General features: G+C 40.4%; 1 protein-coding gene across 3 annotated transcripts in view; it reads left to right on the forward strand.

The window, feature by feature from the left end:
* Positions 1-14,840, forward strand: part of PARVB (parvin beta) — a 74,550-nt gene that overhangs the window by 40,128 nt on the left and 19,582 nt on the right. For all 3 annotated transcript variants that reach the window (XM_005239354.4, XM_055807380.1, XM_013300742.3), the window contains exons 4-6: positions 5,700-5,802; positions 9,166-9,306; positions 10,185-10,300. In XM_005239354.4, the coding sequence (XP_005239411.2) occupies positions 5,700-5,802; positions 9,166-9,306; positions 10,185-10,300 (360 nt within the window). The remainder of the gene's footprint in view (positions 1-5,699; positions 5,803-9,165; positions 9,307-10,184; positions 10,301-14,840) is intronic.

Raw genomic sequence — 14,840 nt, forward strand, 5'->3', positions numbered from 1 at the left:
ATAATTAGACTTAACAGGCTGTAGGAATTGAGTCAGAGACTTTGAAAAAACATTTTAACGTATCACATATGTGGCAGATTTCCTAGGGTTTTCTCATGTATTTCAGTGGGAAAAGTATGAAGAAGAGCTTCTACTAATTGAATCCAAACAGCAACTTGCAAGAACTGGGTCTCATCAAAGTGCCTTGCCTTGACAAAAGACAGCAAGTCACAGTTGCAAGACACTTTCTGTCCCTGCAAAGACTTCCCTAAAACTGGCTGATACTGCAACAACTTGTGGCCTTTAAAGCCTCATCTAAACTTAATACAGATCCAAACACTGCTGATCTAGATACTTCCTAAAATGAGTAAACATTCTCATTTGTAGTAAATTATCGCTTTTTTCCATGTCTAATTTTGTGGCTTCTTAAAATTCACTGTGGTGAAGAGAAAACCGAAATGAAGCCGCTGGCCTTTGGGTAAGGTTTTGCAAGTGACCAGAAGAAACTGTGCTTCCTAAATGCTATGTGGTGTGCTTCTGAAAACAAGAAGCCTTCTCTGTGTTTACAGGCTGCCAGTGCTTTGTGCTTAGTCAACAGTTTCCAGGCCTGAATATGAATTCTTAATATTACTTTCCATGCTAAACCCTAAAGCCAGTTAAGCTTTCATACCTTTTGATCTCTGCTTCCTAATTCTCCCAGAAGTCAGGGGGAAAAGGGTCATTGAAATCAGTTTTCTTTCTTTGCTGTTTTTGGTGACTGGGCTTCCTGTTTTCCCATTGTGCCACATGTGTTCATGTATTTTGTCTTATTTTTCATTTTATCTATCGCTGTGTAGCGATGACTGTGAGGTCCTTATGCCCTTGAACTCTACAGATTAACTCTGAATGTGCGTCACTGCGATGGGAGCAGCCAGCCTGCAGAACAAAAATACTTCACTGAGCTGATGAAGTGTGATGTAAAAACCCATCTTACATGAACTAAAAAAACAAATTTGCCAGGCATGCTAATTTTTCTTTCTAGATTTCCATCACTTTTGTTTCCGCTGTCTGCCACATGGCAGATTTCAATTTTCAGCCCAGTGTTTAGTAATGTAACATGGCTCATTTAAGTGGACATATGCATTTGTCCTAAAAATGATACGATAAATGGATGTGTCAGAATTTAAAGCACCACTGGAAATTTGGCAACTACAAATGCATGTGTCTGAGCATTTGATGCAATTCAGAGATGTTTTGTGTGAGAATGGATATGCTTGAAAGGGTAAGCATGTTTGTCAGGACATTGAGATACTGTATCAAGGTTTTAAAATCAAGCTGCTAATCCCAAATACTATAGAAGACTATAGAAAAGCAGCTTTATATAAAGGTATGACAAGTGACCTAATGAACACTTCCGTGTACCTGCATGCTGTTTTGTGAGTCTCCAAGTACTGCAAAAGATTGAGTCTCGGGTGCATTGAAGATTATTAACTACGTGGGGGATCTTGTGGGTTCACCAGCCCTTGTGTGTAAGGATGTTAGGGCTCACATTGGGAGGAGAGGCTTTGCAATAAAGCACTTCCTCAGCACTGGCGTGTACCTCTTACACCCGTTATTTAACACAGCAAATGTAGCCCGAGCGTAAAGGTCAATATTGAACTGCAGGTGTATGAAATGCAGGCACAGAAACGAAAAAATGGATAGAGAAGTGTGAGACCAGGCAGACTGAAGGTAAGCATAGAATCATAGAAACACTTAGGTTGGAAAAGACCTTTAAGGTCATCAAGTCCAACTGCAAACACAACACTACCAAGTCCACCACTAAACCACATCCCTAAGTGCCATGTCTTTTAAATACCTCCAGGGATGGTGACTCAATCACTTCCCTGGACAGCCTGTTCCAATGCTTGATGACCCCTTTTGGTGAAGAATTGTTTCCTACTGTCCAATCTAAACCTCTCCTGATGTAACTTGAGGCCGTTTCCTCTCATCCTATGGCTTGTTCTTTGGGACAAGAGACCAACACCCACCTCCCTACAACCTCCTTTCAGGTAGCTGGAGAGAGTGACAAGGCCTCCCCTGAGCTTCCTTTTCTCCAGACTACACAACCCCATTTCCCTCACCTGCTCCTCATAGGACTTGTGCTCCAGACCCTTACCACCTTCACTGCCCTTCTCTGGCCATGCTCCAACACCTCAGTGTCTTGCCCCAAAACTTGAACACAGCGTTGGTTGTGTGGAAACACATCTTCTGTGTGTTTCCCACCATGTACTATGTGCCTGTATCAGGCTCTTTTAATTTGTAGGTGTTATTAAATATATTCTGCTTCTGTCTTTGCATGGAGGTGCAGCTACAAAGAACAGGAGAGCTGACTTTTCATGAGCAGAGAGTCAACATATTTCTGTGTGTTCACCATTTCAATAAGCAATATGGTGCTTTATTTCCCTTGTAAAAGTTTGTTTGTTTTTTTAAAAAAAACAAATTCTGTGCAGAAAGATTTTTCCAGTCTCCGAAGTAAGACACAACCAGGAAATCAGAGGTGGGGCATCTAATTTTTGGTTTTGTTTTCTAATTGCAGCACTTGCCAGTCTTCAAGGGCTGTTAAAAAAGAACACTTGGATTTATTTTTTTTATTGTGAGTATAAACTGCAGATCCATTTTTTTTGTGGCGGAGCTGGGGCTGTAGTCTGAATACTAAAGAAGTTAAAAAGTTCTTTGGGATATTTTTCTTTCATTCAGGTTCTGAAATATTAAAATAATAAACAAGGTCTAGCCATAGTTCTTTTAACTTATATTTCTGTTATGTACTTTTTTGCCACAAGTTCTTCAGTGCTAAATTTCTCTGAAACATTTAAGTAGGACGTAGTGTACGTATTTCCCTTTTTTAACACCCTGTACCCAAAGCTAATTTGTGATTCCTGTGTACCTACACTCTTGGAAATCGGATGTTGACTTCTACATTAGAAGGTACTTCCAGACTTCTATTTTTAATTCCTTGACATTTTCTAGATTCTGACTTCAGTACCATTCAGGACAGGACAGACAAAATGTTAATGGTTTCAAATAGTTTAGCATCCTGAGTCTTCCTTTAACAGAGCTTCTTGAGGACTTTTGGAAGTCTGGCCTAATGTCTTTCTCCGCCTTTTAACGTGAATGTCCTTCTATACCCTGAAAAAGATCAAAAGAGACAAGAATAGCTGATTGGAGTTTTCTTGCCAAATGTGGTCATGGTTCCCCACCTGTGGAGCAGATCTCTGCTAACTTTTATTTAGGCTGCATCTTCTTGCTTTTAAGTTTTGCTGGCTATAATCCCTGATAAGATAATCTTGGTTGGGGTTTTCAAAGGAGTTCCAAAGGTTTGATGCCTTGTGGCAGATGCTAGCTGATGTGTTACAATTTTTTTTGAAACCATAGCTTTAAATATAGAGGAGAAGGACTAGGCAGGGAGAGTTTACCTGATGCAGAGGCTGCTGAAGAGGCATCCTGAGAGGATAGAGAGTGAAACGCAGGAAGAATTGTCTTGACATTTTTCTCTGCCCACATGTGGTAACATATATCAGGCTGTGTGACAATGGAAGGAGATGGTTTCTAGGGCATGTTGGAGCATGTTTCAGGAGACAGGCTTCCTAGCATGGCTCCCATGACCACAGCCAAAGTGGGAGGATGACATGTACCTGCCAGGGCATGCTGCTGCAATACCTCTTTCAATCCAGCACCCCAGGTGCCAGGGATAGCTGCTGTGCCAGCAGGCTGGGCTCCTCAAGTGCAGTTGATAATTCATTGGTGTTACAAGCCATGAAGGTGTTGCATGAGGGGAAGGAGCGGGAGGAACTGTATGACCCTCTTGCCTAACAAAAGGCATTAGGTGGATGTGAGAGTGTGGAACAACTTGGCGGCATGTGTTGGAACAGTGGTGGTAGCTGTAACCACACAGCAGAGACCATCTGATAGGGGGAATGGCCCAAGTGATAGGTAAGGTTCCTGCAAGGTTACAGGGGAGCACTGGGGAAATAATACTGGTGCAGAGCACAACTTTGTATGTCCACATTTGTCTCAAGCATTACCTCCTCTTTTCCTTTACCTGCTCTAGAGAAGATTGCTTTTGATACAAGTTGCTGATACTGACTAGTGAATAACTTACCAGAAAAGTTTTATTTTGAAAGAAATAAAGCTCCTCTTTAGAGGAGTCGTTTTTATTATTGAGGTTTTTAATCCCTCTGGGCAGCTTAGAGAGGGCAAAAGTGATTTGAATATGTGAGCATTGATGGTGATCCTTGCTTTCTATAAATTGGCTAGTTGCCATATCACTCAGCTAAAATTTGCCACTTATGCTATTTTTAGAGCTGAGTTTCAGCCCTGCACATTTTCAGCATGCTTTGGAAGTACTAAAGATAGAGATTAGACATGCATAAAACTTTAATATTTTGTGTTTGGATTGTAAACTTCTTTGTGGACACTAAACCTTGCGAAACTTACTTGAGGTTGGTAGATTCAATGAACCTTGGTAGCCAGGCTTAATAACATAAATGTCCTTGTGACCAACATGTTCAAATGAACACATTCAAATGCTTGTGTTTCCTAGGATTGCCAAGGTGGATGTTATCCAGTGCAAACCTGTCTATATTTTGTTTACTTTCTTTTGTTTCACTGTCTCTTGTATATTAAAACACCAAAACTTTCTTAGCCATCGTGACTACTGAGGAAAGGCAGAAGTATGGGATTTAATCAGAAAGTGAATTTAAAGAATCCACGATTTTATATGAAGCAAATTTAAAACTGCAGAATTATTAAATGAGGCTTATTGCTTTGGGTGGCTCTAGTTAATGGATTTTGCATGTCTGTGACTGTCAATATTCTTCCCGTCTTACAGAATCAAGGATTTAGCAGGGTTTAACATTGTGTCTCTTCCCACACAATGATATTTTTATGAAAGTAATTTCATTTTCCAAATAATAAATTGGAGGAAAGCACTACTGCCAACTTCAATCAGTCAAGGCTATTTTTCCTGTAACTGTTTTGAAGTTATTATCTTTGGCACCTGGAAAAATAAACTCAGTTCCTTTTCTTTTTAAACATTCTTTATGTTCATTCCTGTTTTGTAGGTGATTGAATGATTTTTATAGTTATGTTAGTCAGCATATGGGGACTATTATATATGTTGTAGAATGGTTTATCAGGCCTGTTTGACCAAATTTTTAATTTCAGAGTTCTGTACTCTGCAACAACTTAAGATATAAGTGCCTTATCCTGTTGCTGATGGCAGGGATCTAGCTAGTGGGTTTGTTTAGCTTCTAGTAGTAGGACCGTACTTGCTCTCTGAAGCTCTTCTTTGGCACACCACTCATCTGTTTGGGGTAGAGATCATGGTGTGAGCATAGGACTATTGTTATCTATCGGCAGGTCTGCTGTTCACATAAAGCAGGTAAGACGTGAGTTGTGGGACCTGGAGAATATAGATACTAGCAAAGGTTACTGTTGCAGAGCTGCTAGTTGCTACTTGCTGTAGAACTGGTGCAATGAGACATTTTAATGAGGAAAAATAGAGGGCACTAAAATTGTCATGCTGCCAGACCTGAATTAAAAACAATAGAGCAAAATCATCTCTTTGTCTATCTCTGTAACGTGGAAATACATAAATATCGTTACTCTTGCTCTGTTTTATGTTCCTGATTACTGTCTTGAATGAAAGGAACATATTTCAGTGGTTTTTAGACATTTGTTTCCTTTTTCTGTATTTCCAGGTTCTAATTGACTGGATTAATGATGTGCTGGTGGAGGAGAGAATCATTGTCAAACAGCTTGAAGAGGACCTTTATGATGGGCAGGTGCTGCAAAAGCTGCTAGGTGAGTGCACACAAGAGAAGGCGTCCCCAAGGACTGGAGGGGGCCCAAAGTTAATCTCTTCCAAAGCTGCAGACAGCAGCAGGCCTATGCAGTAACTCACCATCTCACCAGGGATACAATTTGTTTTACTGATAGCTACAGTGTCAGCTTCTCCATCTGTTGTTCTCAGGCTGTCTGCTGAAAGGGGAGGAAATCCAGATGATTCTTAGGTATTTGTTTCGTGGACTAAGTATAGTCCAGGCAGCTGAAGTATGTGGCAGAAAAAAGGTGAAGAGATTGGTGTTTACAGTGGGGAACCAAGTAGAGGCCATGTGGTCCAAAATCTTGTCTGTGTATTTAGCTTCTGAAAGCTGCTGGGCTGAGAACTTTTGTGAGGTCCTGATAGAATTACTTTTTAGGGAGAAAAAAAATGAGAAAAAGAGAATGCATGGCAGCAGGCATGTACTCGTAATACACGCCTATGTGTGAATATTTCATGAAAACCTATACTCAGTTAAAGAATTTTAATTTTGCAACCCCCTTACATCTTTGCAATGTGTGTGTTCACACAAGAAGCACAATGGAGAAAACCTTATGATGACGTAGTGATTTATGGGGGGGTGCTTTTAGCAAACAAATAGACTTGGAAGCTTCAAGTGCCATTGTAAATCCACACTGTTTCTTGGAGACAGATAGTCAGAACTTTTCTTGGTTTACTTGTGACATGTTTTCCAGAGTGGGCTGGGATGTGGGATGTATGTGTCAGAGTGGGGCAAGAGGACCTAGCGGTGCTAATTCCACTGGTGCTAACGGATGCTGCTTACTGAATTTTCTGCGTATGCGCCTTAAATAACAGGTCTGCAGCATTTTGGTGAGCATTCACAAACTTTTGAAAGTGGTTAACAGCAATTAATTTTGTGTGCAATAAAACTCCTCAAAAATAACTTGAGGAATAAAACAAGAGTACTTTTTAACACTGCTTGGTTAGACTGCAGCTGGAACCCTGCAGTTATGGTGGGGAGCAGGGGTGTAGAGTTCATTTTAGCTGGGGAGTATTTGTGTGAATACAGTTGTACTTCTTAACATAGAGACACTGCTGTTACAGCAGGTGGTAGTGCATTTCATTGTAGACATTTGTTGTAGGTATCTTTGCTTTCTTACGCTCCCTGTGGAGGCTACGGTTCCACCCTCAGGCCTGCAGACATTTAGAAAGTGCTTAGTTTTACATACATATGTACATGTGTAGCTCAGTTGGACTTTGCGTATCCTACAGGAGGAAACATAGGCATGTATATCTTGCAGCCCGAGACTTTAACTGGGCTGTTTTTTCCTCATTTTCTTCCTGTTGGGCCTTACTGGACAGCAAATGCTTCTCCCCCGACCTGAAGCTATCACAAATCAACCACCATCATGTGTTTTTCTTCAGTGGTTTCCTGCTTTCTTCAATAAGACTTTATATTACTGAATCTGTCCATCTTTGTGCTGTGTCATTGATCCAAGAGGCAAAGCCCGTCACGCTTCTGGTGGTGCTCCTGTTACTCAAGACCTTGGAATGGTCAGCCCTCTGTTGTGCATGTCTTCTGGTGCCTGCAAGAAAGGCTAACAAAATAGGGTCATTATACTTAAAGCAGTTGTTACCATTCCTTGTGTGTGAGAGTTGTTTCAAGAAGATCTGCCTTAGCAGGCAGACACACAAAAAAGATGAAAGACCACAGCTTGTCAGTGGGCTTATTTTGAAGCAGTTTGGAATAAGAGATTAGAAATAGCTGTCTGACTGAGGCAGCTTGTTTAGTTAATTTTATCAAGGTACAAGTAGTGAGGTGCAGAGGGACTGCAGTGGCTTGGTATACATGGTGTCAGGGTGAAAGGAAATAAATTTCTGCTTGCTAACCTCGGCTGAGAGTAAATAGGAGCCATAACTCATGTCCAAAGAGTGAATGCTGTAGTATATTTTTTTTTTTTGTAAAAACATCTAAAATAATTTAAAATAATAATTCCATGTTTTGGTAGTCAGTTTTAAAAACTCAGACACATATTAGTTAAAGAACATTTTCCCAATGAATATTACTCAGATATTGATAAAAATTTCCTACTGTAGTTTGACAGAAGCAGTCAAAATCTTCAAGGTATTTGTGATTTGATAACCTTCAAGTCTCTTCTGTTTGGGTTACTAAAGTATTTTTGTATTTCTGTCACTTCTTAAAAAAAACCAACTAAAAAATTAAAAAAAAATATCTTCAGCTATGTAAAATGTCCAGAAGAAACATACTCTTGAACTTGAGAGCAGAACCGTTTTCAATATTGGTATAACAGGTTTTGACAACTCTGAAATGTTTCTGAAAGAATCTTTAGAGTTGAAGCCCATGCCACTTTGTGAAAAAAGTTTTGGTGAAGTATGTTTTGTTTGTCCTGACTACGTAGTCTCAGCAGCACAGTGAATTTGATGATTTTTTTTTTCTCCAGGGTGGAAGGCAGAAAAGAGATTAGCTGTTCCCATTGTTCTGATGGCTGGAGGACTCTACCCCACTTTCTCAGCTCTCTTCGCCTTTTTTTTTTTTTTTTTTTTTCTTTTTTTTTTTGAGAAGTTCTGCTTCTGTGTCTTTGGCAAGGGCCGCAGTGCAGAGGAAGAGAAGAATGACTTGTCTGTGGCTTTGGCAACAAATAATTGTGTTACAGAAACAGAATTCAAATTTTAGTAATGACATTTTACAAAATTTCCTGCATTAGTTCATTTTTAGAAGTGATCAATCATGATGTGACAATGTCATAACAACATGACAAGATTGTACCAACTTACTTCTTTCTTTAAATTAGTTCCACTAAGCCAGTACAAATCTGTGGGTCATATGAGTCTGTGACTCATAAATGATGGTTTGTGGAGGCAGTTTGCTTTAGCTTAAATTCATACCTTAGCTAACCTGAAATAAAGCTTATCAAGCTGAAGTAAATGTTTGCACAAAATTTCCCCTTTTTTGTCCTAAATTGAATTGTTGTTAGAAAAGTCCATTAAACCTGTGCAGTTTCCTTGTGTAGTGGAGGCTGTGTTGTGCCAAATGCTTTTCAACAGTGAAAGAAAATGGGAGTTACAATAAATATTATTACTAACTTGGTGCCTATCTGAACACTGTTATGTATTTTGACACCTGGTTGATGAGCATATTTTGCCAGACCTTACCAGTTTTCTAACACAAGTTTTATTGGAATTGATGCACTTCGATGAAAGGTTTGCTTTCAGCTATTTTGCTTTCTAAGGAAGATCATTCTTTTGGAAAATTTCTAGCAGAGTCCAGCTCTACCCAGTGCTCTGTGCTCATTAATCCCACCCAGGCCCTTGTTTAATCTTATTTTGTCTGTTCTTTTTGTTGTTGTTCTTTCCAAATACAGAAAAATTGGCTGACCGTAAACTGAACGTGGCAGAAGTGACGCAATCTGAAATTGGTCAGAAACAAAAGTTGCAGACAGTACTGGAAGCTGTCCATGATTTACTCCGACCCCATGGCTGGACAATCAAGTGGAACGTTGACTGTAAGGACTCTGTTAGGCTTTCTGTCTCGGCTTCACAGGCAAGGAGGGTATGATAATCAGTAGGTTGATCATATTCTCTGTGATGCAGTGTGTTTTTAAAAATTATCTGTTTGTTTGCGTAGAGGGTGTTGCAACATCCATGTATTGGATTGTAACTGGTACCTTCTTCTGTGGTCTTAGTTTAAGGACAGATGTACGTGGCTATGGGATAACTGAAGTAATTTTTTCTTTTAAAGTTATGTTTTCATTAGAAAGTTGTTTGCTTCCTGAATTTGAATCCCTACAGGTGTGAGAGATGTATTAGTCATTTGAGTACTATAGAGTGTGGCCTAATCCTTCAGGCCACCCCAGTGAGAGCAAAAGGATCCTGTGTCCTGCTGGAGGATGCAGCTTCTGACAAGCTAAGCAAAAAGTGTCCTCTGTTCAAGCATGGCCTGTTACAGTCCAAAAGTGAGAGTGGAATTTGAGATGTCTGTTCCCCTAAGCACTGAGCGGGGTTCATCTCATATAACCAGGAAAGCTTGTGTTCACACTTTGGAAGTCTGCTAAAAGCAGAATTCTCCAGTTTTGGCAGTACAGTGGAAGACAATGATTGAGTCTGCCAGTCTTTGTTGACAAGAGAGGGAGCTGAAGTGTTTGAACTCCTAAGTTAGGCATGTAACTTGAAGGGGGGGTTGGATCTAGGTTTTATTACCTATAAAATTGTGTTGTAGGCCTTGTAAATTTAGGAAAAAGAGGAAAAAGGATTAAAGCAAAAAAAGTCTGTGTTCACCAAAGGGATTTTTCACTGCCTTTTTCCTGCGTTTTTCTCAGAGCTGTATGTTTAAAATAAGTCTTCAGAATTCTTTTATTTGCTTCATTTTCCTTGTTCCCTTTAGCAATCCATGGCAAGAATCTGATTTCCATTCTTCACCTTCTGGTAGCTTTGGCAATGCATTTCCGAGCTCCCATTCGACTGCCTGAACATGTGTCTGTACAAGTGGTAGTTGTACGGGTGAGTATGAACTCTCAAAACTGATCAGAACAGTCACTGTTTATAACTCTGATTTTGCAGTATTGGGCTGCTCTCATCCATTGCCCCCCTGATCTCTTTGTCATTTAGAAAATTCTTGTCCCAGTTGTTCAGTGAGTCCCAGTCCTGGGAATGTATTTTTGCTGTGCTTAAATGTCACCCCAAGAACATCCTATCTTTAATATTTTTGGTACCAACATTTGCTACTGCAATATCCAGCTAAAAACATGTGATGGGATTTTCTATGAGAGAGAGTCATGTCTATAATTTCTGGCACTTTAATAAATGGTTTTTGGCATGCGTTTTTTGTAGAGAAGCCATTGAAACACAAACAGCACACAAAGGAGTTTCAGCACATAGAATTTCCCTAGTCTGGGAAGCCTGTTACTGATGTTGCTTTTGCCCCAATAAGTTATTATGCAGACTTAGACATGTTGTTTTCCTTGGCATGCTAATAGACTTCTATCATTTCTTTCACAGCCTTGTGTTTTTATTAGCTTTCCTTAGATATGGAAAAGAGATCTGACCTGAGGAACCCTGATTTTTTCCATCCTGCCCTAGATATTGCTCTAGTTATTCCTGTCTCTGCTTGGTGTTGACCAAGTTGTTCACTTTACAAAGACTGTACTTTTGGAGCATATGTGCCCTTGCTTGTTACCTCACCTTCTATCCCAGCGGAAGCTCCTGTGGCAGTACAGTCTGTAGCATGCAAACCCAGCTTTTCTCAACTGCTGTTGAAACACGAGTCAGAGCTGTTCCAGCTGGCAGTCTGGTTGTGTGGTGACTGTTTGCTGTGGTGCTCAGTGCTGTTGTTGCAAGGCAGGCTCAGCTGCTGGCAGCAGACTGTCAAAGTGCGTTTTGTTCATGCCATTCACTGTTTGAGCTGTCAAGCGGTAGTAGGTTTCCTTGCAGGAATAGAGAGGATAAAGTGATCTTGGGCTCTGTTTTGCAAACGTGGATCCTCTTACAAGATATGATTGCATAGTTGTTGATTTAGTAAGCCTTATTTTACTTTACATTTAAATAATGTCATTTTCCGGGCTGCCTGCCTGAATGATCTAGAGGTACAGGGTGTGATGTAAATGAGTAGTTGATGGATACTCCCTGGCTCACAAAAAAAATATATGTATTATCTTTAAGAGGTGATTTTGAACTGATAGCAGCCTGCTGTAGTTTTTTCGTGTTAAGAATGGTGAGTCAGATATAAAGTAACATGAATGTAAATAGGACACCAATTTCTTCTTAAATGTCTTTTTACTGTCTTGGAAAGGTAAGGAGGAAAAAGCAAATATAAAGTGGTCAACAGTGCTCTGACACCCTGATGCTAGAAATCTCCTTCTGCCCAGTACAGTGAAGTGTCTTCCATAATTGATAAATCGGAAAACATCATTAGGTAAAGAGGTAAAGCCTCCCTTTCCTTGTCCTTAGTTCAAGCTTCAGGACCCTCCACGTCTATAGCAGAGGGAAAGGCCATGGAGAAGGTGTTTTCACATCTTTTCGTGTTGGAGGGCTACAGAGAAGACACCTACTGAGATCATGTGGTTCACCAGAGTTCATGCATCTTGAGGCTAGACAAGGCGGAGGTGAAGATTGGGTGAGATAAAGGCTGACAGAAACTAGTAAAAGAAACAAAAGAGAAAAAGAGCTGCTTCTGTGTCCCCAAGGGAGTGCCTGAAGGTGTGAGAGTAATGGTACAATGAGAGTTAGTGTAAGCTCTAAGCTCTTCCTGTTGGATCTAGAGCCTGGAGTCCTGGCGGTGGTTAGGACAGCTGCTGGCTGTGAGCCTACCTCAGCTGGCCCCAGGCAAGAGGAGGCTTGTTTCAGCCCCCCTATCATACTGCTAGGAAAGGCTTGCAACTCTGCAGCTTTGTTTATTTAAATGGAAAGCAAGGCACGGTATCAACCAAAGCATGTTTCTTCTGGAACAATAACTTTTGCCTTATAGTTTGGTAAATTGAATTTCTGTAGTTCAACATCCATAATCTAGTCTAAAAATACATGTTGGTTCAGTAACACAGATCTCTCTAAATGGATTTTATTTAGCCTTTGTTATACTAATGACAAACAGAAGAGTGTTAATGAGGTTAATATTGTTCCTAATCCAAGTAAGAAAACCGTTATTAAGAAGATTATTATTATAATTATTACTTTATTGTTAAATAGGCTCTTATTATAGATCCTACTAATGATTACTGTTCTGTCAAACGAGATCACAATTACCATAAAATGTCTTCTCTTGAGAGTTTTTAGTTTACATGACTTTTCTGGCTTGAATATGCATTTAAGGGGATTAATCAACAGTTTAGGTGCCTTCTTTGTAAGCTCTGCAGAATTGACCTCACAGCAAGAAAACCTTGCAAGATGTTGTGGGAGTGTTGTGCAAGTACACACCCACGCTGAAATTTTCAACTCATTAAGTCTCACTTTCATGAGTGACTTGGGTGCTTAGGATTTTCATTACCAACTTTATTGAGCTGCCCTCACACTGCAGATGCATGAGGTGCTGCTTGCCCAGAAGGGCTGTGTTTGCACTGTGAGTGTAAGAGTCATACTGGTTTAGCAAGTTACTGCTTAGCCAAGTTGTGTGCATTTCCATAGCCCATCCTGGAGCAATGCAAAATGCCTTACTAGCTTGTGTAAGTATTGAGGGCTTTTTCTTCTCTAATTTTTAGTGTCCTGCTCAATAAAATGAGATATTATGACATCACTGTGCTATATGGAAAGTATTTACCAAGACCTCAACAGAAGGGTGGTGATTCTGCCCTTCCCTTAAATTCTTCCCTTCCTTTATCCCTTCCTTTAGCGTCTTGAGGTGACAGACCGAGACTGTCATAAAGTGTTGTATTTCTTTAAAATTAAAAATAGTTAATTTAGAGTCTGAGAAGGATCTGTATCTGTCAAACAATAAGCTATCCTCTTTTGGTCCTGCACTGTATAGGTTGCTCAGAAACTCGCAAGCATTTTGGAGAGGGCCTTCTGCTTTACCTTACTTGAAGGAAGAACCTTTACCTATCTATCTGTCAGTGTTACCTAGAACAACTACAAGACTAACCCAACAGAAAAACACTTCTGTTTATATTATTTTGTATTATAAAGTGAACTCCATGAGGTAGCTTCTCTCAAGAGTAGAGTTCCTGAAACCTAGTTACTTTCAAACATTTTTTTTTAAATCAACCTCCAGAAATGTTTTTTATTGGTAGTTTTTTTGTAAAACAGAAAATTTCATAACTGTGGCAATATATGTCCAAGTTACACATGAATTGTCCTAGCAGGATAAGGGATTAGGTGGGTTTTCTAATTAAGATCCTATTGATAGCTACTCCAAGTGCTGAGTTACGAGTCTAAGATGGTACATGTTTTCACACTGGTGTCACTTGGCATGTGCCTGTCATTCCAGCCCTCCCCAGTGAGGGCAGGGAGGAGAGAAACTTCATGGTTTCGCTGTGTGCTTCCAGTGAAAACTGAAAACCCTGAGGGTTTTCTTCCAGCTGACTCTACTGCCTGATATTTGAAATGTAAACTTGATGATGAAGAAACACCCTAATTCAGGAAAATATTCTCAGAAAGAAGAAGTCTAAAAATTGTTCTGAAGGCTCACTGTGTTTGTTATTTTCACAAGGCTCAGGAATTGCCATCTTTTGCATTTAGCATTCCTCATTCTTCTTTTTGAAATTGCAGCATGTCCCACCTTGGTGCTGCTGGGAGATCAGAGGTATTTTTACAATAATTCCCTTCTAGTCAGAGTTGCAGACTGAAAGGTCAGAGGCAAGGCAGGACGTCTCTTAGCAGTGGTGCAAGGAGTCAAAGAATGATGTTTGCTTTTGGATTCCAAGGCCAAGGGACCTAGGCTTGCTGTGCCAGCAGCGTGCTCAGCTGCCTTGGAGGGGGCTACACAGAAATGCTGCCATTTCCACCTATTGGGGAGTCAGTGTTGGCATCCATTCCTCTTTCTTATCAGGCATGTGGATAGTCATCGCTTACTGAGTTTTTGTTCACAGTTTATAGCATTTTCTCCCTGGGGTGTGTGGTGCCAGGAAGGTCCCAAAACCTGTTTTAATAAAGCATGGATGTGATGGAAAGGAATAAAGATGACGTTGTTTTGTATGCAAGAAAACATTGCCCTGTCAGATGCTTCCTCATTTTTCCATCCATGCTGTCACCTTGGCTTGTTTCACCAAACCTTCTGGCACCACTCCTGGGGCTCCCTTGGGGGAGCAGGATGAGATGTATGCATGATAGGGAAGTGAGGTGTTGTGAAGACATGGCCAACTGGCGGCATCCAGCACAGGCATGGAGCTGTAACAGCACAGCTATGGGAGACCGTGGCTCTCACCGTGCCTTCAGCCAGGCTCCCTTGGTGGTGGCCTGAGAACGCAACTCTACCTTTATTTGTTGAGTAGGGATTGGAAGGGCAGGAGTTCTTCTGTTTTTCAGATTTCAATTTTTATTTCTTAGATTGCTTCTGGGGAAGGACGCGTTTCTCCTCAAAGCTGTTCTCTCTACTAAGTTCTTATTTGGGGTT

The sequence above is a fragment of the Falco peregrinus genome, chromosome 6 (assembly GCF_023634155.1).
Source record: "Falco peregrinus isolate bFalPer1 chromosome 6, bFalPer1.pri, whole genome shotgun sequence".
NCBI lineage: Eukaryota > Metazoa > Chordata > Aves > Falconiformes > Falconidae > Falco > Falco peregrinus.